Raw genomic sequence first — 25,545 nt, 5'->3', positions numbered from 1 at the left:
ATTTTTCACCCCTGGAAACTTAAAGTAAAAACTTACCATCTTAAAATGAAATAACAGTTAAGGGGAGAGGTATTTATTCTCTTTAACATTCATTCATTCATTCATTCATTCATTCATTCTGTGTGTGTCTCAGTCTCTCTGTGTGCTTAGCTAATTCTTAACTCATTTCTATAACAAACTTAAGAGATATCAAATGTCTCAACGTTCCAAAGAAACCCAGGGGCAGAGTCACTTAGCACATAAATGATAGTGCTATTCAGATGGGGTGATTCCAGGGCCTCTGCACTCTGTGTCATGATGAGGCTTTCCTCATCGTTGTTGTGCTCCTTATAGAGGCAGTGTAGAAAAATGAAACCACCCAGGCACCTTGGTGGCCCAGTCGGGTAAGCATCTGACTTCGCTCAGGTCATGATCTCGCATTTGTGGGTTCAAACCCCGCGTCGGGCTCTGTGCTGACAGCTCAAAGCCTAGAGCCTACTTCAGATGCTGTCTTCCCTCTCTCTTTCTGCCCCTCCCCCGCTCGCACAGGCTGTCTCTCAGAAATAAATAAAACATTAAAAAAAAAAAAAAAAGAGAAATGAAACTTAGTTTTAAAAGTGGGCAATACATTGAAATTATTAGCAGTAAATTATAACAGTGGTAATAACAGTTGTCAGAGGATATTCTTTATCTGCTATTTTGAAATTTTTTGGGGTTCTGATTTATTAATTTTTTTTTTTTTTTTACTAAGTGATTTTATTTTATTTTTGAGAGAGAGCGTAAGTGGAGGAGGGGCAGAGAGAGGGGGGACAGAGCCAAGCGGGCTCTGTGCTGACAGCAGAGAGCCTGATGCAGGGCTCAGACCCACAAACCATGAGATCATAACTGGAGCTGAAGTCAGACGCTCAACCGACTAAGCCACACTAGCACCCCTGTTTTTAATTTTTTTAATAGAAGTATATATAGTTGATACACAGTGTTACATTAATTTCAGGCATACAGCATAGCGATTAGACAAGTCTATACTTTATGCTGTGCTCACCACAGCCATAGCTACCGTCTGTCACTACACAATGCTGTTTCAGTTCCACTGACTATATTCCCTATGCCGTACCTTTCATCCCGGTGACTTATTCATTCCATATCTGGAAGCCTGTGTCTCCTGCTCCCCTTCACCCATTTTCCCCCCCATCCCTCTGGCTACCATCAGTTCTCTCTTTATGAGTGTGTTTCTTGAGAATTTTCAAACATACATAAAAATTAAAATACTATTAACAACTAAGCCCATATACCCTCCACCTAGATTCACCAGTAGTTAACATTTTCCTACATTTGTGCATGCTCTCTCTCTCTCTCTCTCTCTCTCTCTTTCTCTCTCGTTCTCTCTCAACCATTTGAATATATGTTTCAGACGGCTTGGCACCTTATCCCTGAATATGTGAGCATGAATTTCTTAAAGGATATTGTCCTTATAACCATGATCACATCTAAGAATTTGACATTAATTCAGTAATATTATCTGATGTTCATTCTGTATTTCCCCAGTTATTCCAAAAATGTCTTTTATAGCTGATTTTTCCCCTCCGATACAGTATTCACTCAAGATTTATTTTTTGTACTTAGTTTTATATCTTGCCAATCCTTTTTAATCTTTTCGTATTGATGTGTTTTGCCTTTGACTTATTTGAAGAGTTGAAGCCAGTTGTCCTTTTTTTAAAATTTTTTTTTAAACGTTTATTTATTATTGAGAGACAGAGAGAGACAGAGCATGAGCATGGGAGGGGCAGAGAGAGGAGGAAACACAGAATCTGAAGCAGGCTCCAGGCTCTGAGCTGTCAGCATGGAGCCCTACATGGGTCTGGAACTCACAAACCGCGAGATCATGACCTGAGCTGAAGTTGAACGCTCAGCAGACTGAGCCACCCAGGCACCCCTTTGGCCCAGTATCTTTAGAATGTCAAACATTTTGGATTTGTCCGATTGCTTCCTCACGGTTAGATTTACTTGAGGTTGTGTTAAACATTTCTGGTGATATTACCACATTGGTGATGTCATATGCTTCTGATTACACTATATCAGAAGGCATCTGATGGCAGCTTGCAATTTCTGATCTATAAATTTGTAATTCACAGCAACAAAGATGTAAATGTTTGAATTCTGTTTTCATTTTTCAAATAGACAACGACTGAACGACCTTTCATTCAGAAGCTTTTTCGTCCTGTGGCTGCAGATGGACAATTGCACACACTAGGTGATCTCCTCAAAGACGTTTGTCCTTCTGCAGTGGCTCCTGAAGGTAACACAGTCAGCAGCACCAACACATTTCTTTCATGTCTCTTTATGACTGAGGTGTAACATAAGCATTCTGCATTTATAAACCACGTTTCCTGGTTCCTTCAGGAAAATGTTTTCATTATCTTGTAAGGGAACAGTCTTTTGAAACAGAATCACTTAATGTTTAATTTATTACTTTATGTATTTTTGACACTAACAAAGTAAGGAATTGACTATCTCTGCTTTTAAATTACTCTCTGACATCACATACTCTCTTACCGCATCTCTGGTGCCCTGGGTCTTTCATTTCTAGCTTCAGTTCTGGTAAATACTGTTTTAAATTTTACATTGTGTTTCTTCATTCTCTAGGAACAAGAGATGGTAAAAAAATGTTCTTACCTTTGGTTGAGAATTTTAAAGTTCAAAATACTGAATAATGGATAAACATTTTATTTGAATTTTCTGCCACTTCCTAAAGTTTCACTCAGCATTGTTCTCTTTGACGTTGACATTTCACATGTGCGATTGAGAACTTGTCCTATTTCATAGTCCTCATTTTGTAACTTAGGTTAAAATTATTTTCCTGTAGGCAAAGGAAAAATAGCAAAATTGCTGAATTCTGTTTTCTTAATTGCAGTATAAGGAATGCAAAGAAAGTGCAGAAGTAAAAAAAATAATAAATGCTATCATCCCCCTACCCCTGGAGACCACAGTTGACACACACATGTGTATGGACACTAGAGTATTTGAGAGGGGTGTGCGTGTGTGTGCGTAAAATTGTATGTCCTGCTGTATCTTTCACCTAACAGAACATGAGCATAGTTTCAGTCATTAAAAATTCTCTAAAGCTATTTTTTTAATGGCACTGTGGTCCTTCATATCAGTGTACCATAATTTGATCATCACCCTGTTAATGAATAATGACTTGCAACCAAGCAATTGGTTACCAAGCTAAAGGGGAAATTTCAGTGGACTATTATTACATTTGTTAATATGTTACACAGACTTATATTTATCATGTAAAAAAAATTTAAAGCTTGCTACTTTGTATCTCTTATGGAAAGAGGTAAGGCCTTTATAAGTATATTACTATTATTATAACAGTATAACTTCAGTGGATAATGGTATGTTTCTTATTAACATATTTATTCAAAGTTGGGATGATTATAGTATTACTTACATGACTAATAACTCTTACCACACAGTTCAAGAAGCAGGTAGTGTCTAAGGAAATAGTTTGCCTAACAACTAGAATTGGAAACAGAGTGGGACTAGGGAAATGTTGATATTTCAACCGAAATGACTAAACAACGAATATGGAACTCAGAATAAGTCATTTGGTGTGTGAATGCGACTATTTTCCTTAACCGAATGTGTTTGCCATCCCTGGCGTTCCTGTGTGTTATCAGTTCTTCTAAAATGCACGAATGCTGGAGCACCTGGGTGGCTCAATCAACGTTGGACTCTTATTTCAGCTCAGATCATGATCTCACACTTGGTAGGATTGAGCCCCACCTCAGGCTCCCTGCTGGGAGCCAAAGTCTGCTTGGGGTTCTCTCTCCCTCTTTTTCTGCCCCTCCCCCATGCACACGCTCTGTCTCTCAAAATAAATAAACTTAAAAATTAAAATGCACGAGTGGTCAACAGCAAGGGGGAAGAGGGGCATCTAAAATATCATCAGAACCAGTACCAGAAGGGATTGATGAGAAAGGTCATTGACTGGTACTCAAAATTGTCGAAGTTAAAAAAGTTTCATTGGTGTAAGAGGTTATAAATATTATTGTATAAGGTCATACTATATCATCCGTCATCACTGTGCTCTACTAGACTATGCAGTCCAGAACGTTTGATGGTGTCTTACACATCCTCGTATCTCTAGTGCCAAGGTAACAAAGTTTACTTGGTATTTCATGTACTGAATTGTTTCTTTGTGTCGTTACCTGAAACACTATTTAGGATCATTTAAATCATGGCATAATTAACATTAAGTTTATTATAATGCTGTTGCAGAATCATAACTATCTTTATTGGTGTATAATTTTAGTCTTCACTAAGAGTTTCAGTTAAATAGTTTTTTGGCGCTTCAATTTTTAGTTTTAATAAATTTGTAAGTTGAACAGCCGTCACCATAATCTAGTTTTAAAATATTTCTATCACTTCCAAAAATTCCTTTATGCTTCTTTGCAGCTGATCTCTTTTCCCACTGCCAGTTCTAGACAACTCCTGGTCTGTTTTCTGTCTCTGTAATTTACCTCTTCTGGATATTTGCATAAATGCAATCATACAAAATTGCAACTGGTTTTTTTCATTTAGTGTAGTGTTTTGGGGTTTCATCCATATTGTAGCATATATCAGTAGTTTTTCCTTTTTATATTGCTGAATAATATTTGATTGGGTATATATATATTTTGTTTATTCATTCACTGATTGATGGGCATCTGGATTGTTTCCAGCTTTTCACTCTTCTGAATAACGCTGCTGTGAACATTTGCATACGTGTCTTTGTGTGGACATACGTCTTTATTTTTCTTGGGTTGGATTCCTAGGAGTGGAATTGCTAGGTCATGCGGTAGGTCTGTGTTTAATTTTTTAAGAAACTGCTAAACATTGGCAAAGTGGCTGCATCATTTTACAGTATTACCTGCTTCACATCCTCGCCAGCATATATTTTTTTGTCTTATAGCCATCCTAGTGGTTGTGTAGAGGTATCTCTTGGTTTTATTTTTTATTTCCCTAATGACTACTGATGTTGAGTGTGTTTTCATGTGCTTATTATTATTTGTGGATGTATTTGGTGAAACGTTTATTCAGATTCCTTTCTCATTTTTTTCCTGGATTTTTCATCTTATTACTGAGTTTTGAGAGTTATTTATATATTTTGGATACAAAGCTTTATTTTTTTTTTAATTTTTTAAGTTTATTTATTTATTTTGAGAGAGAGAGAGCCCCTGGATACAAATCTTTATCACACATATGATTTGCAATTATTTTCTCCTAGTCTGTGACATGGCTTAATTTTCTTTTGAAAAATAAAAGTAGGGGCACCTAAGTGGCTCAGTCAATTAAGTGTCCAACTCTTGATTTCAGCTCAGGTCATATTCTCATGGTTGGTGAGTTCAAGCCCTGCATGGGGCTCTGCACTAGCAGTGTGGAACCTGCTTGGGATTCGTTCTCTGTCTCCCTGTGTCTCTGCCCCTTTCCTACTCATGCACTCTCTCTCAAAAGGAAGGAAGGAAGGAAGGAAGGAAGGAAGGAAGGAAGGAAGGAAGGAAGGAAAGAAGGAAGACATTTTAAAAGAGTATACTTACCTAAAAAAAAAAAAAAGTAAAAGAAAAGGATTTAATTTTGATGGATCCCTATTAAAGTTTTTATGTATTACCTTCCGTTAAATAATTTTGTTTATTAAACTTATTCTTTTGAACTCAGGTTACAGAAATTTTCACTGAGAAATTCCCAGTAACTTTTATTGATTCAGGAATAACCTTACCATTCTGTTTCATTTTCTCCATGCTATAAGGATTGTTTTTTGTTTTGTTTTTTTTTAATCTGTTTACTGTCTGTTTTTCCAGATTCTTGAAGATTTGGGAATATAGATTAGTTTTTCTATTTGATGTACAATTAAAATACTAATCATTTTTATTGCTGACAGAAATGGAATTCATATACCTCATACCTGCCCCCACTGCAAACATTGGCTTTCAGTTATTCATTTCTCTGTACTGTATTTTTCATTCTTTTTTAGTACTTTGTAGTGTTTTAAAGAACAGTGAAAAATGCTTGTATCAACTAAGAGCAATTGAAATTACTTTATATGGTGGCAGATGGTACCTAGACTTACGTAGTGATCATTTCATGATGTATGTAAATGTTGAATCACTGTGTTGTACACCTGAAACCCATATAATATTGTATGTCAACTCTTCTTCAGTTTTAAAAAAAAGAGCAGTTGAAATTTAAAATTTAATATTGAAATGTCTACCTTGCTGTTCTTTTCTTAGATACTTTTTGGCAGTCCACTTTGAAAAACATTATGTCATTTAGAATTTACTTCTTTATAAGATCCTTGACTTCTGAGTGAGAACATCACAAAGAAACTCAAAACCTTGGTAGAAGGCTGTTCTACTGCAGTATGTGCCCTAGCCAGCAGCACAATTAACAGAGACACAGAGTGATGAAAGCTTTTTCTAGAGAAAAGCAGGAAGAAGATTGGTTGGGTGTTAATTTTGTATTTGACATCTTTAAAGAATCTTCAATTATCAAACCTTAAAGTTAATGTAGTTCAGGCTCTTGACTTCTTTTCTTTTTTTAATGATTATTTATTTTGAGAGAGAGCTTGCGAGCCAGGGAGGGACAGACAGAGGGAGAGGGAGAATCCCAAGCAGGCTCCACACTCAGCGCTGAGCCCAATGTGGGGTTAAATCTCAAGAACTGTGAGACCATGACCTGTGCCAAAATCGAGAGCTGGACATTTAACCGACTGAGCCACCCAGGTGCCCCCAGGCTCTTGATTTCTTAGATGAGTAGCTGAGGGTCTCTTGGCTACTTAGTGGCAGAACTAGGTTTAGAACTCGAAGTCTCCTTCTCCTGGTTTACTAGTTTTTCTGCTTTACTCTGCTTCCATTTGTTTTCATTTTCACTTTTCCAACCTTTTAACTTTTTTATTTAGTTTAAAATAGCATTCTGAAATGTTTGCTTTTTCCCTCTTTATCCTATGATTTATGTTTTAATATCTCATCTTGCTTGCTTACAGCATATTTACTGGTAGGATCTTAGGAACCTGAGCTTCTGTTGTTATTTTGTCCAAGTTGTTATTTTAGTGCTCCTGTGTATAATTCCAGCCACTTTTCCTCTTAAACTTCTTAAAATGGTGGCCCTGACATTCAGGCAAGAAAATGAACAGCAGTCACGTGCTTTGAGCTGGTGCACTCTGTCGAAATGCACCTCCGTGCTCTTTTGCCATTCCTACATCTGGATCACAACAACACGTACAAGATTAGCATGACCCAGCACAAATTTGTGAGGTTGTTTTATTCTTTTAAAGGCTCTTTATTCTCTCCTAAATTTGTGCCTGCCCAACCTGCACATCCATCCCTAGAGAGTACATGGTGTGATTCCCCTTACATTTTTTGAAGGGGCCAGTGAGGTAGCCACACTCACAACTCTAATCCACAGACTGCCTCTTAGGCAATTTCAGATGTTACAGGTGGATATCTTTGTGACAGGTTTCTTCCCAGCTGTCACGTGCTTACACCGATTGGAGTGCACACACACACACTATACACACACTTCATTGAAATGATATAAACAGCATCTGTACTTTTGAGGTACTTTTGATAGTACCTTTCACACCAGGGGAGGCCACGTTTCTAACACCAGTATCTTAGCTTTGGAAAAACTTTTATTTGCCTCTTCCTTTGGTAAGCTCATATTGGAAAATAACTGTCATTTCAGGATCTGTGGGGAGTATCCAAAACACCAAGTCACTGTTTCAGTAAAGAACTGTTTACTGTCTGGTTCAGTCCACCTGTGGTGTTGTCTGTCAAATGGGAAGCATTTTGAAACACCTGCCCTCGACTTAAGTTGAAAGCGAAAGACTCTAAGACTGGGTGTGTGTGGATAAGAACTGGCTGTCATCACATGACGAAAAGAGAAAGTGCTTCATAAATGTTATGTGGCACCATTGTCTACTGCTCCTTACAGCAAGTGATTCATGCATGAAGGAATTTTGCCTTATTTCATCATATGAAAGTAGAGTGTACTAATATTTGTGAGGATGTGCTTTAGGTCATTGTTCTCGTGGAGTAACTAATGATGAGCTGCTTTGTGTGTTTCTTTTTTTGTTTTGTTTTGTACGTGGCTACAAGAGTTAGCCAAATTAGAGGTAACAGGAAATAACCAAAGGTGAGCTCAGGTAAAAAATTTTTTGTGGTGTCAGCGGTAGTCAAAATGACTCAGGGCTAAGCTGTGGTACCAGACCTGAAGTGAAATATTTCTTTCTTCATTCATTAAAGACAACTTACAAAAAAATAACAAAAATTTAAAAATATAGCTTTTATTCTTTTACTTTGGGGAATACAAAACACCTATAAGCTTTGTCCAATCATAGTTTATTTCCCAGTTTTCTAAGGTGAAATATAAGAACCTAGTCAGTTAGGCTTATGAGAATGAAAATGTCTATTTTCACTTTTATAAATTTAGTTCAGGGTTCCAGTTGATCAGTACTCTGTCACACTTGGGCTGGTTTAATCCTGAATTCATATGTGGTATTGTACAAGTGGAGTGTATGTGTAGGTAAAGGCTTATTTACATTCTGTGGCAAATCAGTAGTTTCCCCACATCTCTCTTACCAACAAGGACGATCCCGTAGCCACTTACCTTTTTCCATTTCCATTTCTGCTGTTTCCCGGGTTTTTTTTTAACTCTTTGAGACCCTTCCCAACTACCATTTAACTTTTGGTTTCCATTTGATGTTATGTACTTCATTCGTTATCAATCAGTTCCTTTGCATCATACTGTCTGCTGGCACTGGATATAGTAAGACGTATGAGACATAGTTCGTGCTTTCAGGAGACTTGACTACAGTTGGAGTGGGCAGAAAGATGCCCAGATGTGGTGTGTGCAGGAATGGAGACATGCAAAGAATATTAGGAAGCGCCTGGAATTGCTCTTCCGTATTCTGAGCTGAGTCTTAAAAGATGAGTAGAAATTAGATGGAAAGGAGTGACCAGGTCATACATACCACGTGGCCACCAAAGAAGTAGACTCCTTCACCAGCTACCCAGGGGCTGGTTACTAAGTGTAATATTTGGTCTAAAACACTCTTCTAAAATTTCCGTACTCTGTTTGCTGAGGGACTAGCCAATTTTTTTCTACTTCTCTCTCACAAATGTGCAGAAGATTTTCAGTGATGACAGAAATGTGGGAAAAGCATTGAGGAGCTAAGTGGTCTATTTGTTTCATTAGCATGTTGGAAGATAACAACTGAGACTAGAGGTAATTATAGACCCCATTTAGGTGGTCTAAGTTAAAGTTACAGTGCCCTAGGGGTGCCTGGGTGGCTCAGTCAGTTGATTTTGGTTCAGGTCATGATCTCAGGTTGTGGAATCAAGCCCAGGTTGGGCTTTGTGCTGAGCTTGGACCCTGCTTAAGATTCTCTCTCTCCCTCTCCACCTCTCGCACATGCTCGCTCACTCAAAAAAATTATATTGCTATTGATATATGCTTTACAAAAAACAATGGTTTTTACAAAAAGTAAAAAGAGATGGTGCATTCACCTTTTTTCTCCTTTGCTCTGTAAACGTTAGATTGTGTTTATATGGTGAATTAACTGTTGGATGTTATAATAATTTTTTTAGACATAAAGCAATTAGAGAAAAGAAACATTTAAATTTCATGTTATTCATATGAGTCAGATCCTTTGAGTGCTAGAATTGAAGCTGGTTGATTGATGTCTTGTGATTTGAGGTTTGAACCAACAACAGTCACTTTTGTCAGCATGATGACACCGACACATATTCATGCCACAGAAACATAAAACCTACAAACCCCCAGACTTCATCAGAACAAAGGTTTAGGAGTAAGAATAATGGGTTTTACAATTTTGGTAGCTTTTTTTCATTCATTTAGAATTCATTTTCATTGTAGTATCCCTTTGTACCTTCACACTGGGTTGGAAGATCATTTGGTTGGTTGTTTTCTTCTTTCTTTATTTTCTTTCTCTCTTTCTTTCTTTCTTTCTCTCTTTCTTTCTTTCTTTCTTTTCTTTCTTCTTTCTTTTCTTTCTCTTTTTCTTTCTTTTTCTTTTAATGCATCCAGGTTTCTTACTCTGAAATAAGGATGACTCCTGCTATCAGCCTCATAGAATGGTTGTAGGGTTTAAGGAAACAAAGTATTTGTTTAAAAGTGACATTTCATGAGGTGCCTGAATGGCTCAGTCAGGTGTCCAACTCTTGCTTTCATCTCACAGTCAGGGAATGGAGCCTCTTGTCAGGCTCTGCACCAAGCCTGGAGCCTGCTTAAGATTCTCTCTCCCTCTCCCTCTGCGCCCCCCTTCCCCCATCGCATGTATGCACATCTGCACGTGCTCGCTCTCAAAAAAAAAAAAAAAAAAACAACCTCGGGCGTACCTACCTGGATGACTAGGTCAGTTAAGTGTCTGACTCTTGGTTTCAGCTCAGGTCATGATCTCACAGTTCGTCAGTTTAAGCCCCATGTCAGGCTCTGTGCTCACAGGGCAGAGCCTGCTTGTGATCTTCTCTCTCTGTCTCTTCCTCTCTCTCCCTTCCTCCCTCCCTCCCACTCTGCCCCTCCCGTGCACGCTAAAGTAAACATTTTTTAAAACTGCCAATAAATATTTGAAAAAAAGTGTTTAAGAAGGAACACTAAGAATTTGTAAAGACATAGGAAGATGTCCACAGAATATTAAATTTAAAAAATAAATAAAAGTGATGGGGCGCCTGGGTGGCTCAGTCGGTTAAGCATCCAACTTTGGCTCGGGTCATGAACTCATGGTTCATGAGTTCAAGCCCCGCATCAGGCTCTGTGCTGAGAGCTTAGAGCCTGGAGCCTGCTTCGGATTATGTCTCCCTCTCTCTCTATCCCTCTCCTGCTTGCACTCTCTCTCTTTCTCAAGAATAAATTAACATTAAAAACATTTTTTTAAATAATAAATAAAGGTGAGATTTTATAATCGTGTTTTTCCAGGGTTTTGCAATTAACATTTTTTTCCTGCAGTTTTGTTAATATTTTTTTTTTTACAAATTACTGTGTTTATAAGAAATTTACAAAATAGAGTTAAAAGGAAGCAGTTTTTTTCTTGTTGTTTGTTGATAATCCCACTCTGCAGAGACAGGTACTTGTTGATATTCGACATATGTACAGAAAGTATAAATTTATGATGAACTTTAAATGTAAATCAAAGGGCACCTGGGTGGCTCAGTCGGTTAAGCGTCTGACCAGCTCAGATCGTGTTCACGCAGTTCATGAGTTTGAGTACCGCATCAGGCTTTGTGCTGAGAGCACGGGGCCCGGAGCCTGCTTTGAGTTGTGTCTCCCTCTCTTTGCCCTTCCCCTCCCGCCCTCCCTCCCTCCCTCTCTCTGTCTCTGTCTCTGTCTCTCTCTGTCTCTCTCTCTCTCTCTCTCTCTCTCTCATATAATAAATGTAAACCAATATTGTAACTTTTTTTTTTAATGCTTATTTACTTTTGAGAGAGAGACAGAGTATGTGCTGGGGAGGTGCAGAGAGAGAGGGAAATACAGAATCTGAAGCGGGCTCCAGGCCCTGAGCTGTCAGCACAGAGTCCAAAGTGGGGCTCAAACAGAGGAGCTGTGAGATCATGACTTGAGCCAAAGTAGGAGACTTAACTGACTGAGCTACTCAGGTGCCCCTGTAACTTCTTATATATCAGATTATGGCAAGAGTTCTATGCCACTGATTTTTTCCTTTTTTTAAAAAATTTTTTTTAATGTTTATTTATTTTTGAGAGACAGAGACAGAGTATGAGCAGGCAAGGGGCTGAGAGACAGGGAGACACAGAATCTGAAGCAGGCTCTAGGCTCTGAGCTGTCCTTTTTTTTGGTAAGAAATTAACTTCTGGACATGATTAGAATATACCAGAACTCTGGCTCTGGCAAGAAAGAAATAAGCTTACTTCACTAGGGCATCTATTTAATCATTGCGGCCAGCTCAATTATCATACACTTGTTAAAATATATTTAATGTAAAAATCTTGAGGCAAGGGATCTGACAGTGTTGCTGTTAGTGAAAGCTTTTCACTGAAGACTCTAAGCAGTGGTTCACACATTTATTTGAAGTTTCAGCTATTCACAAGTAACCGTGGAAGGCCCATTCATAACTTTGCTGAGATACTGTGGGTCTGACATGTGGGACTGGGTCACTGGTCACTTGGCCTTTCAGCCTCATCCTGACACTCCCTGGTCTTCGTTGTTCTCTCTCCCTCACTGGATGCATGTGCATATTTTATATTAAAAGATGATGTAGTGTCATTCACAATGGGAATTCAAAAAGTTATTTAAATATAGTCCTCATGAGCAAAGATCTTCACTCCAGTTTGGACACAAGCAATTTGTTAGGCTCAGTTTAAACTTGGTAATTATAATAGAGTTTCTTTTCTTAAATTTATCATTTTGCCATCCAATTCTAAGTGAAAATGAGTGAAATTCTTTGCCTTGATTGTTTCATTTTCCCTCCATCTTTGTGCTTTGTCCCAACACATGGACAGTATGGACTAATCTTGGTCATACAGAATCTGTTCATGACTTAATCCACTGGCATATGCCTTTCCTAAGGTCACTGAAATAATAAAGTGATAATTTTCCTCATTCTCCATGAGTGAGGATGATGACATTACTGTGCCTGTCAGAAGATGCTTCTGATTTCCTCTCAATTCTTGTTCTTTACCTAAATCTCAAGAAGTTAAATGAATTAACCAGACTCCTTAAAAAGTGGGTGTAGACCCATCATCTTTAACACTAGAAAAAAAAATTCCCTTAACAAAATAACACATGCAGGTGATTAAAAGCTAGTCATCTCTTCATTAAAAACTCCTGTGAGACCTCACTCTGGCCATATATAAACAAGTGTAATTATTGCTTACATTTTAAATAAAACAGTGAACTATCCTGTAATTCATACTTGACAAATATTAATGTTCCCTATTACACCCAACTAGAATTACTGGGTCATTTTATGAAAGCAGATCAAAAACATTTGAACCTATATTTCCAAAGTTTTATTTTGTTTTTGGGTTTTTTTTTTTTTTTAAATGAACAAGTTCTAATGTCTAACTTTTATCACATTTTAATCTAATTACCAGGAAGCTTTTAATCAGTTTATTAAAATGGTCTTTCAGTCTCTTAATTTAATATAATATCTTTTTATAGCTAATTGTGGGATTTTTTTTGGTTTAAACTTTGGTTTATGTTCTCATTAAGAAATATAAAGATTATAAGCGAAAGTCAATGAAAGAATTAACATGGACATGTTTTGAAAATCTTGTTTAAAATGTTAAGGGTCTAGGCTCTGGGAATATTTGGGACAGATACAATCTTTAAAATACATAAAATATAAAAATTATGCATGGAAAGAGATATGTAGTATGTATTAATTGTGATATTATATGTTCATTAAGACCTGTACTACTAAGTGAGTATATATCAGGAAGAAGTTAATGTAAGTATTTTTAAATGGGTTTGTATTTCTCTGATAAACAGCACTCTCCTTCTGTTTGTGATCACAGGATAAAAGCTCTGTAAGCTTGTATATGTTCATTTTTACTGCTACATCATGTAGTGTGCTCTTAAGATTGAGATCTCATTCCCCAGGAAGCATTTCTGTCTAAGATTAATTGCCCTTTTAAAATCAGCGTTTGATGTATTCCTTTGGCTATATCCTGGCTTGGTTTAACCCTCTTTGACCTGACCTCACTGACTATTACCGCTGAGGCTGAGTCAAAATCCTTCAGCATGATGTATGCACTTCAGATTTCTGCCTGTGGTTTTTCATGTTGATGGATTCAATTAGTTGGCGTTTTACTAATGAACATATCAGAGGTTAAAGAATTTATCAGACAGAACCAAATTGTTCAGACTAGTGGTAATCCAAAAGCTCATCTCTTTTATTTGTTTAAAACTTTTTCAGAAGTATTAAGTATTTTTCAGAAGTTTTACTTTCAGCATCACGCATTCCAAGATAACAAATCAAGTCATTTTCTGCTGAATTATAAAATATAAATGTGAAACCACAAAGCTAAACACAATGGTTACAGCATTTGGTCTTAGATTTCTGCTATTCCATGTTCACAAGTATGAACTAAAAATAAAAGTTAAACTGAAATTTTCGGATTAAAGCATTTTCCTTTGAAGGAATACCATTCATTTCTCTAGCTTCCTTTAAATTCAAGGAGATTCACATATTTAGTATGCTTACTAATGGTAAAGATGAAATTCATGCATCTCTAGAATCTCAGCTAGCCTATTTTTAAAAACATTTAGGTCATATTCCTTATTGAAAATTGGCTAAAAAGTAAGGACTAAATGCAGATTGAGATGGGGAAGATTTGAGCCATTGCTAATAGAAATCTCTAAAAGGCAGATCTGTCACATACTGTCAGTTCTCAAATAATGACCTATTTTTAAATGTATAACAGAGATACTGGAAGGCTTTTTTCTCTACCTGAATGTTCTCATCTTTAAAAAAAAAAAAAAAAAAACATTACCTAAAGTCTACTAAATAACATAACAATAGTACAGTCTAGTTCATTGTACTTGTCAGTGATATGCTTTACTAAGTATATTTGTTGAGAGTACAACTAACTTAATTCAGAGGGTTTATAGTCCGGAAGGAATTGTTTAAACTGTCATTCCTCTTGTTTGCATAATAATCAAGTCTTTGGGTTTTCGTTGTTGTCATCTTTCTTTCTTTCTTCTTTTCTTTTTTTTTTTTTTTTTTTAGCACGTACATGAAATTTGTGTGCCACAGTGACACCGCATAATAATGAGACCGAGTAATTCAGAGTCTGTATTAACATTAAGCCAAATTCTCACAGCCCTTTGCATGCTAATTACATAGTCAAATCCATGGTTTTTATATATCTTTTGATATATCTGGTACTGAAAGAATTACCTCATTCCCGTAACTTTGTGTACAGGAAGTACAGGAAGAGAACTACAATGAGTGTTTACTTTTTGTTACTATACTATGATCTTTTAAAAACTAGTCTTCTGTCTTCACCTACTCTGTAATATTTTCAGCATTCTTGTGTTTTTAGGGAGTGAGCAGGAGAGAGGAGTGGGGAAGAGAGTCACTAATTTTACTGAGTACCTACTGGGTCTAAGCCCTGTGTAGGACTGTGTGCTGAGTGCTCTGCTTGGATATGCCACTTACTCTCCATGCAACCCGGGAAATTAGAATTCTTTATCCACACTATGAGAGGAGGAAATTGAGACTCGGAAGATTAAGTGAGTTCCCTAATAATTTAAAACTAGTGAATTATGCTAATTTGAACTCTGAAAGAAATATTTTGCTGTTTAAGCATAAACAACTCATACTAAAATTGGAAGATATGTTAGGGATCCTCTGTTCTAGAACGTGGTTTACAGACTGACCCATGGAGTCCTATCAGGAATTCCCATGGGTCGTAAGTCAGCAAAGCAGCAGGACTTGGCAGATGCTCAGTCCCAAATCAACCAGAGCTGCCCCTCCTTCACCTGTATAATTCTATACCCTTATTGTCGTAAGATTTATTCAAGGGAACATTGAAAAACAGACTTTATCCCAGAGATTGATTTAGAAGGTCTGGAGAAGAGGCCAGTTTATACATATTTTTAAATCTCCCAATGATTCTAATCACCAGCCAGATTTGCAAACCATGGATCTACACAGACACCTTCATTTTATTTATAAGGAAACACCCTGAAAGAGATCTGAGGCCTGCTGAGTCCTTCATTACCAGAATTGGAATTCAACTTGCCTGCCTCCCAATTCATCTTTCAGTAGCACCTTGTTAACCAACGATTAACCATACTTGTTCCTTCATGTCTTGTTTATATTATTATGTCTATCATTATATTCATGGTGTGTATTTTATATATACACACATATAAAATACATATATTACTACATACATAATTTATATATATGTACACACCGTTATATAGGCATTTTTATATATACACAAGAAGTTAATATTGAAAATTTATAGTTATCATTAATGACTTGTGTGGCTAATGCAAATTTTTTTTGCTTCCATATCTAATTCTTACCATTTTAATCATACAACCAACATCTGTCTGAATGTATTTTTCTTTTCTTTTTAATTTTTTTTTAATGTTTATTTATTTTTGAGAGAGACAGAGATAGAATGTGAGTGGGTGGGGCAGAGAGAGAAGGAGGCACAGAATCCAAAGCAGGCCCCAGGCTCTGAGCTGTCAGCACAGAGCCTGATGTGGGGCTCGAACTCACGAGCTGTGAGATCATGACCTGAGCCAAAGTCGGATGCTCAACTGACTGAGCCACCCAGGCACCCCTGTATTTTTCTTAAAATGTCACACAGCTCTAAAAATGCTCACTTTAAAGTAGATGCTAGTTAAGAATTGAGTTTATTTTTATTAGCCTATTGGTGATAATACAAAATTATATGATACATTTACATTTTTATCTTTTATAGTATTTATAAGTAAGATAAATATAAGAAATGAAATTTTATTGTGATATTCTTTGTGTGGATATAAGATCTCTTCGGATTTACTATCTGACTCTTAAAGTGAATTGAATTCCACCTTTATCTAATGAGTATACATATCTATGACATAACTTTCTGTCTTTTTCCTTAATTTACAAACCCAAAGTATTTATGAATGACTGTCCTTATACTTACAAGATGGATTAAAATAATTAGGTTTAAAATTGCTATGCAGACATTTTACAAAATAATGATGCACACTGTTCAAAATTGTCAAGGTTAAGAAATTGAAAGAAAGGCAAAAACTAAACAAATTAAAGAAGAGTATAGAACAGGAAAGTTCAATACAATGTGTGATTCCTGGACTAGATTCTAGACAGGGGAAAGCAGTAATTGGGATAGTTGATAAAGTTTGAAATGATTACAGAATAGTATTATATCAGTGTTAATTTTTCAATTTTGATAGCTGTATTATGGTTATGTAAAAGAATATCTTTCTTAGCAAGTATACACTAACATTTAGGGGGAAAGGGCATAGTATTTCTAATTTACTATCTAATTATTCAGAAAATAATTGTATACACACAGAATGATAAAGCAAATGGGGCAAGATGTAAGCAGTTGATGAATCTCGGTGAAGGGGAATCCTTGTACTACTCTAGAAACTTTTCCAGAAGTTTGAAATTCCATCAAAATCAAGGGGCGCCTGGGTGGCTCTGTCATTTAAGCTTTCGACTCTTGATTTTGGCTCGGGTCATGATCCCAAGGTTTGTGAGATTGAGCCCTGCATCAGACTCCTCACAGATAGCATGGAGCCTGCTTGGGATTCTCTCTCTCCCTCTTTCTCTGCCCCTCCCACACTTGCACTTTCTTTCTTTCTTTCTCTCTCAAAATAAATAAACATTTAAAAATATCAAAGTTGCCCCCCCCACCAAAGAGCCCTTTTCATATAGAACTAGTCCACTTGATTACTGTCTCAAATGTTTGCCTACTTTAAAGCATCGAACCACCTTAAAAAACATCTGAGTGGGTGAAGTATGGTATAACATTTTTCTCCTGAGTCATTTGCTTTGTAGTGATATATTTCTTATTTCCAAGTATTAAATTCTAGATTCCCATTTTGAAACACAAAGACATATTTACCAAAAACATTTACTTTAACAATATTATCAAGTGTTTCCTTTCTACTGTTAGGAAAACAAGAAACATCTGCTAAGTTTTCCCTGCTCCATTTTGTTCTGATATTACCAAAATGTCCAGTCATGCTCTGTAGTTATTTGTGGTGGCATGAGTTCAGGTGATAGCATATGTGCTGCTTGGCTTATCTGGAAACATTTAGACTTTTTAGTGTTTTAATAACCAAAACAGTTTTTATAGCTGGAGCTCTTCTCTCTTCTGCATAGTAGTGCCAGCCATCAGAAATTATTCTCTCAACTTTAATTTTGGCGGTGTCTTCTGGTGGTGTTTTCTACCAGCAACAAAATTATCCAAGTTCTGAAAATATTTATTGACCAATTACTAAGTGTCAGGCACCAAACTGGCACTGGGGATACAGTGATGAATAAGAGAAACTTTAATAATTCTGAGGGAACTGCTATTCCATTCTAAGAATTCCTCTGGTGGCAGTTGTGTCATTGGGGTAAGTCAGAAAACAAGAAAGATAAAAAATGTAGGTAGGGACAAATATATATTTAAAAGCTTAAACTGTTGTGTTGGGGAATATGACAATTCCAGATGCATTTTTACAGTTGTCTTAGTTAGTGACACTTTTATGATACATATTAAAAGTGGCCCCAATTTAGGGCTGGGTGGCTCAGTTGGTTAAGTGTCTGACTTCCGCTCAGATCGTGATCTTGTGGTTCACAAGTTTGAGCCCTGCATCAGGCTCTGTGCTGACAGCTCAGAGCCTGGCACCTGCTTCAGATTCTGTGTCTCCCTCTCTTTCTGCCGTCCCCCACTCACACTCTGTCTCTCTCTCGCTCTCTCAAAAATAAATACACATTAAAAAAAATTTTTTTAATAAATAAAAGTGGCCCCAATTTAAACCAGAGAACCGGTCCTGCCTGTTCAGATCTTCCATAATGTGATTTATTAGGTTTGTTATACAAAGTATTTGAATAGTGCTTATGTTCTCCACCTTATATTGTACAACTCAGACTCCCTCCATCCTTTTTGTGTAACAGGGTTGGTCTTTAGCCTTTCAGACACACTTATGCATATAAGTGTGCCATATTGTATTTGTTCTCACATTTAAATACCGCTTTAGGTACAATGTTTTGGATTATTGAGCTGAGACTTGTTTCTTATATTCTGTTTCAGTGTATCCAAAGGTAGCTCCGGCTTAAGGAAAAACTTTACAGATAAGGAACTCTTACACCACTGTTCTTTCATTTTTTGACTCAGTGCTAAGTAGGAGGAAGATTCTGAGAATATTAAAGTATTTCAAAGAAATATACATAAGAATATGAAAAGAATGATACCGGAAATGTTTTCAAATATTCTAAGAAAGATTTAATGCAGTAAAAATTTGGCAATCTAGAACTTACAAAGAATGAATCATTCCAGATACCTGAGGGTTTGTCCATTTGAATACCAAGAGTTTAAAATCTTAGTACTAATACGATACTTTCTATGGTATTCTGTACATTGTTTAATCCTTTATTTATAGATGATTCCCATCATTTTGAAAATTAGTCATTGTATTAACAGTAGAGATCACAACTGTGTAAAAACACAATGCAACAAAGATTGTCAGAAAAATCAAAACAAAGCATTTTTTTAGGTGAGAAGTATTATGAGGGGATACCTTTTTCCAAAATTATTTTAAAGTATGGCAGTGATTCAAGGGTGTGTTTTGGAACTTCTACATGGTTATATTTGGGATTGATAGTGCATTTGTTAGTTTTTTCTCTTTGGCATCATTTTATCAATTCTGTGTAGTGTGTTTGTGTCTGCTCCTATTGTCAGTCTGTTGGCTGTCACCTCCCAGGACTCATGCTGCCTCTAACAGGAAGTTTAAATACTACTTTAAAAAGGTCTCTTGTTTGAGGTGCCAGCCAAGCCATTATCACCATACATCATCAGCCCGTTTTGCCTGGACATTAGAGAACTAGGGATGAACAGAGCACAGAAGGAAAAGGAGGGAGGGTATTTCCCTCTCATATAGTTCCCTGAGTTCCCTGTTTTCCTTGTTGTCTTCTGTGTCGAGGAAGCTGAGAGCTTTAGACATTGTATTTTGGAGAGATTAAAAGAGACAAACCAAGAATTGTGCTGAAGGAGTGGCACAAAGTTTCTTGACGGTGGTTTTGTTTCACTCTCAAAAAAGGAATCTCAAAAAAAATCTCAAAAAAGGGTCTTGCTTTCTTTGTCTTCCTATTACTACCAAGGAAATGGTTCTGAGGGAATCATAAACTAACTAACAGTTTCAAGGAAACTGCTGTTTTCTTTACAGGTTGTCAATACAGCATATCAGAAGCATAAAAGATATAAAATTAACCCTAAATTTGTAATAAAATTTGAATTTGAAAGAAAAGTGTGAATTGCAGCTCTCTTTCAATTAGCCAATGGGTGTTAACAGAAATCAATCAGTTTTCATGACTCTAAAACAGGACTCCTGAGTCAGACTCTTCGTTCCTTGTCTTGAAAACTGTAACTCCGTGTCTCTAAAACTTTCTGATACATATTTGAAAAACTTGATTGAAAATGAACCTACAGCTCCCATCTGTTTCATTAAACATCTTCCCAAACACCAATCTTATTCTTGATGATTTCTAGTCATATTTCTGTCTTACATGTTTCAGATATATATATTGACCTATTTCATATATCTGTCATATTTAATAACCATTTAGTACAGTTTTTAATGTGTAACTAAAATAAATTTTGGTCAGTGGGTACATTGGGCTGTTTTCTCCACAATGGTTTCGTTAACGTCAATCTTAGGTAAGCACAGTAATTAAGAAAGAATGAATACTTTCACATATAGCAACAGAATTTTTATCAGAATTCATTGCAACCCTCAGGTTTCTGTTTTGGGTGATACATATTGCAACATTTCAACTTTCTCCATGTCCACATTTCCTGCTCAGGAGACAGACCAGGTTTAACTGTTCAAGCTGTAAAATCCATTTAACTCACCCAGGACTTTCAAAAGGCAGCAGAATATTTTTTTTCTTCTGTTTTGGCCCTTCCTGATTACTGTTGGATTTCTTTCTTGGAATAGATGGGGAAAAAAAGAATCAAGTGATGATTCATGGAATTGAGCCAATGTTGGAAACACCTCTGCAGTGGCTGAGTGAACACCTGAGCTACCCAGATAATTTTCTTCATATTAGTATCATCCCGCAACCAACTGATTGAAGGATCAAGTCTATGCCTGAATGGAATTGCCCTTAAACAGGATTTACCAGAGCATGCCACCCTTCTGCTTCAGTCAGGTTTAGTGGAGGCAACCTGACCAGAAACACTGCTGCAAGCCAAACAGGAAGATGATTCCATGTCAGATAAGGGCACTCGGGCTGGTCTTACTTTGCATCACCACTGCTTTCCTCCACTGCCGTCATTAAACCTCAGCTGCGGCATGAAAGACTTCACAGGACCACTGCGAGTCTTCTGTTTTCTTGTAAAATATAATGAAGCCGAAACCTTTGGCCTAAGAAGAAAATGGAAATATGTGCCACTCGATTTGTATTTCTGATTAACAAATAAACAGGGGTATTTCCTAAGGTGACCATGATTGAACTTTAGCTCGAGGGAGTGGAAACATTGGTTTAATTTTCTAGAGAATTCGACTTAAGAAAGTAAAAGAGAAATTCTGTTATCAATAACTTGCAGTAATTTTTTGTAAAAGATCCAATTACAGTAAACCCATCTTTCCTTAATGAAAATTTCCTATGTTTACAGTGTCTATTGGTATGCAAACAATCTTGTAACTTTGATAATGAACAGTGAGAGATTTTTAAATAAAGCCTCTAAATATGTTTTGTCATTTAATAACATACGATTTTGTCGCTTTTCCAGTACTTTCTGACTCACACACAGTAGATCACTGTTTTTACTCTGTGTTACCATTCAGGCGGGTCGTCATTGGCAAGGAGTGGATGGAGGGCATAGGATAGATAACTTGTCTCAGGAGCTGTTATAGAATTTCTTGCTGCCGATTTTTAAATCTATGTGCTTTACATGCTAAAGGTATAAATGTTACCAGTTATCTTTGCTGTTTTATCACTGTAAACACTGTCAAATCATAGTATGCTAAGTATCTGTATAAGATAATTTTTCATTATTTGGAAAAAACCCAGTCCTTTCCAAGCAAGGGTTTTTCACTGGCTTCAAGTCTGATATTTCACTGTGGCCCCTGGCAGCCAGTCTTTGAAGTCTAAAGATTACCAATCTCTTGACTTAACTTTACCAAAAATATTCAGAGGTTCCTGGGGTTCTTTTTCAGCATAAGGAAGGTTTTGCTGCACTTTATTACCATGCTGCTGGGATTCTACCAGCTGAACGTACTTGTGCATTACAGTGTTTCTTGTGAGCTAGCTTGCTACCCATATTGAATGTCGACCCATTTGAATATGCTAAGAGACATAGTATCATACAATAATGATTTTAGATTCCATAATAAAAATGAATGTTCTTCTTATAAAAAATTGTGCGAATGTCAAAGTGAGATCCTGCTAGTGCTCACTGTTTCCTTTTTCCTTTTGTGATTTTCACTGATTAATAATAGCATATTTATTCACAGAGATGAAGTTAGTCAAAGAGCAGATATTCTGGAATGAAATGTATAAGGTTCAATCAAAAAGAAAAACATAGGGTACCAACGTGAGAAAATTTGACATAATTATCAATAAAATGAAAAGTGCCATTTTAGTAAAGGCAGAAAAAAATAATATTTGAGTTACTTAAGGACAAAAAACCCACTGACTTGTATTTTTTCAAAAGAGGTTGATCTGAATATGATTGTTCACATTAAAAGTGTTTATTCATCTATTCAGTTTGGGGGTTTTCCCCCTTGATGTTTTGACAGACTGAAGTGAGCTTCAGTGAACAAAAGGATCAAAATGCCAGGGAGTGCTAAGCTATGAAGAAGAAAGTGTGGTAAGAACGGTAAGCTGTAGTAGTTTTCCACAGACAAGACCAGTTTGAGGTTTCTGCAGTGGGCTCAAGTGAGCTACTGATCTTGACTTCCAGATTTGAAAGTAAATGTTATCAAGCCATTGCCCGTTGTTACTTGTTCATTAGTACACCAGCATCATAACATATTACTCTACTCTAGTCCCAGGTAAGTCAAGCCCCGGTCCCCAGAAGAAGAATACAAACAGAAATTAGTGCTGGCTTAAATATCTATTTTTGTTTCTTTTTATTTGAATATTTAAATTTTATGGTTTATTAAAAAATTATATACAATTTTGTGTCTGTCATTATTTCCAGAAGTTGGAAATGAAATTTCTATAAAGCAAGTTACCTATTGGGGAAATTATTAAAATTTCCTTAGTCTTATGCTTGCCTGAAAGTCTCTCAAAGCAGTAAAAAATATGAGGAATAAAGGAGAACGTACGAAAGGGCCATAGATCTCTACGTGCTTGTTTCACTCACTGTTGGTAGTGACCCACCACCAAGAAAATGACAACATGTTTTTAAATTATTGGCATTATTAACTAGGAAGGTATAAATTCAGCCTAAATAAAGTAAATCATTGCTTGTCCGTCATAATGTTGTTTTTCATTTGGATGACCTAAGTTCTGACCACGGATAGAGTTGAATTGACAAGCACCTTCTATATCTAGAAACCCAAAGTAGCCTGCTCATAATTAAACAGAGTTGACCTCCCAGTCTAGAGTGTGGTGATGTATAGACCATATTCCATTCAGTTGAAGGTGAACCCATAAATGCATTAAGTCCTGTTATATTGACCCCCCCCCCCATTCAACTGGAAACCAGGTAGGAATTGATCATTTTGCTAAGAAAACAATATACAAGATTTGATATTGAGTGATAGTAACTTTAAAAAAAATTTTTTTTAATGTTTATTTTATTGGAGACAGAGCATGAGCAGGGGCAGGGCAGAGAGAGAGGGAGACAGAATCTGAAGCAGGCTCCAGGCTCTGAGCTGTCAGCACAAAGCTGACGCGGGGCTCGAACCCATGAACCATGAGATGATGACCTGAGCCGAAGTTGGACGCTTAACCAACTGAGCCACCCAGGTGCCCCACTGAGTGATAGTAACTTTTAACTTTTAATGGTTATCTTCCCCAGAGTGTGTTTATTTTTGATAGGCTATATGAGATAACTTTTTCTTTCAATTTTCAAAAACTTGGTTTATGTGGGTCATGCCAAAGAATGACAGTCTCACTTTTTATTTATCATACTATTGATATTTAGGTCTGAGGTGAGTCGGGTTTCCTGTTAGATTATTGAAATAGAAGTGTAGAACCTTGAGGTATGATAGGAAAAAATCAAGTGTGATGATATTTGTAGTCAATCCCATTCATAGTCATTGAGATGGAATCAGTCAAAATACTTCTCTGTCTCCTTTGAGTTATATCCTCCCAAGTGTTTTCTAAATATATCCCTTTCCTGGTCTGAAAGTATTAAAAATTACCCATGGGGGTCTTGGAGAGGAGAGAAGCATGGCTCTTTTTTCAGATCATTGAGGTTAAATGATAGTTTGTAATGATAAAAGTTCATTTACCATATAGCTTTATTTGATACAAGAAGCCTTTAAAGTCTCTCTTGTGAATTACAAGTTTGATTCTTTATTAGCAAAAGTAATACTACTATGGAATCTAGGAAGCACAATATAGTATAACCATGGAGTGAAAAGGGGCTCAATTTTAGATCCTTTAAGTGTGTTCATTAAGTGTTTAGGTTTTTTAATACGTGACTATTTTTGTTAACTGAGAGTATGTTAGAATGATCCACAGTGAGATACAGACAAATCTGAAGATACAGGAGTATCAGTATGCTTTGACATACCAGTTGATTGTTTTGAAAATGTTAAGTTTGGCTTTCCCTCTGTAGCATCCTCCCCCCCCCTCCCCACCCCCTCCCCACCCCCTCACTTCACAGAGATAAATAAAACACAACCAGGCTATTTCCTCTTTGTTTTCCTTGGTTCTTAGCAGTGTCTAGCACATAGTTGGTGTTTTGCAGATGTGTATGAAAAGAACAAAATGAACTCAGGATTATTTAATGACACTTTAAAATCAGTGTTGTATTTTTCTGTTAAAAATACCCACTATAAAAATAGGAAGAACCGAGTCGTTTAGAAATCAACAAAGTACAGTTAGTTCGGGTTTGCATTACTGTGAAGACTTGCTTACTCAAATCAGCTACTTTCAGTAGGAACCACTGTGGATCAGATCCTTGCGTCAGTCCACATTCATTTTAGCTGCAGAGTAGACCGCAGTACATAGCTTCTGTTTCAACATCACTGTAATGGAAGCAGCCCCTAAAGCTGGAGCTATTCTCATCAAGCATCTGGGGGTATTTATTAATTTTGACCTTTTCATAAATGAGTGGTTTGCGTCTTGCTTTTGCCTCCAGTCTTTACTTCTGAAAATGTAATACATTTTTAGCAAGGAGAATGTGTTAGACCTGTGAGCAAGGTAAACAGAACACTGTTCATGAAAAGCTTTAAGAAAAATATATGAGTTTCAATCTTTTATACTGAGTGAAAGAAGATGTCTACCTACTTTATAGAGTGTTACTTAAAAAATGGTGATGTCTTTATATATATATATATATATATAATATTTGCTGTGGTTTTTGATAAATACTTGTGTGGAATCTGTTTCTCACACTAAGCATATAAACTCCACAAGAGCAGAGATCCAGTCTGTTTGGTTCAGTATTGTATTCCCAAGACCCAGCACCGTACCTGAAACAATGGACTGCACTAAATACTTGTTGAATAAAAGGAAAAAGCTGTATGACATATCTCCCTTTTAGAGTCCAAAGCACATTGACATATTAAAGGCACTGAGAAGTTGTAAGGTCATGAGAGCTATTTGATCCCAGCATCTCCCAAACTATTTTCAGTATAGGATTTTTTTCCCCAGTACCACATCATATTGAAAAGTAGCTTGAA

At 36.6% G+C, this 25,545-nt stretch overlaps 1 protein-coding gene across 2 annotated transcripts in view; it reads left to right on the top strand.

The window, feature by feature from the left end:
* The window catches only part of ATG5 (autophagy related 5), a 130,058-nt gene extending 107,196 nt beyond the window's left edge, over positions 1-22,862 (top strand). For both annotated transcript variants that reach the window (XM_060616291.3, XM_060616292.2), the window contains 2 exons: positions 2,158-2,275; positions 20,677-22,862. In XM_060616291.3, coding sequence (XP_060472274.1) covers positions 2,158-2,275; positions 20,677-20,813 — 255 coding nt within the window. In that variant the 3' untranslated portion in view covers positions 20,814-22,862. The remainder of the gene's footprint in view (positions 1-2,157; positions 2,276-20,676) is intronic.
* Positions 22,863-25,545: the final 2,683 nt, after the last annotated feature.

Source organism: Panthera onca, chromosome B2 (genome assembly GCF_046562875.1).
Source record: "Panthera onca isolate mPanOnc1 chromosome B2, mPanOnc1 haplotype 2, whole genome shotgun sequence".
Taxonomy (NCBI): domain Eukaryota; kingdom Metazoa; phylum Chordata; class Mammalia; order Carnivora; family Felidae; genus Panthera; species Panthera onca.
The sequence above is the reverse complement of the archived record's forward strand: the minus strand, read 5'-3'. Positions and strand labels throughout refer to the sequence as shown.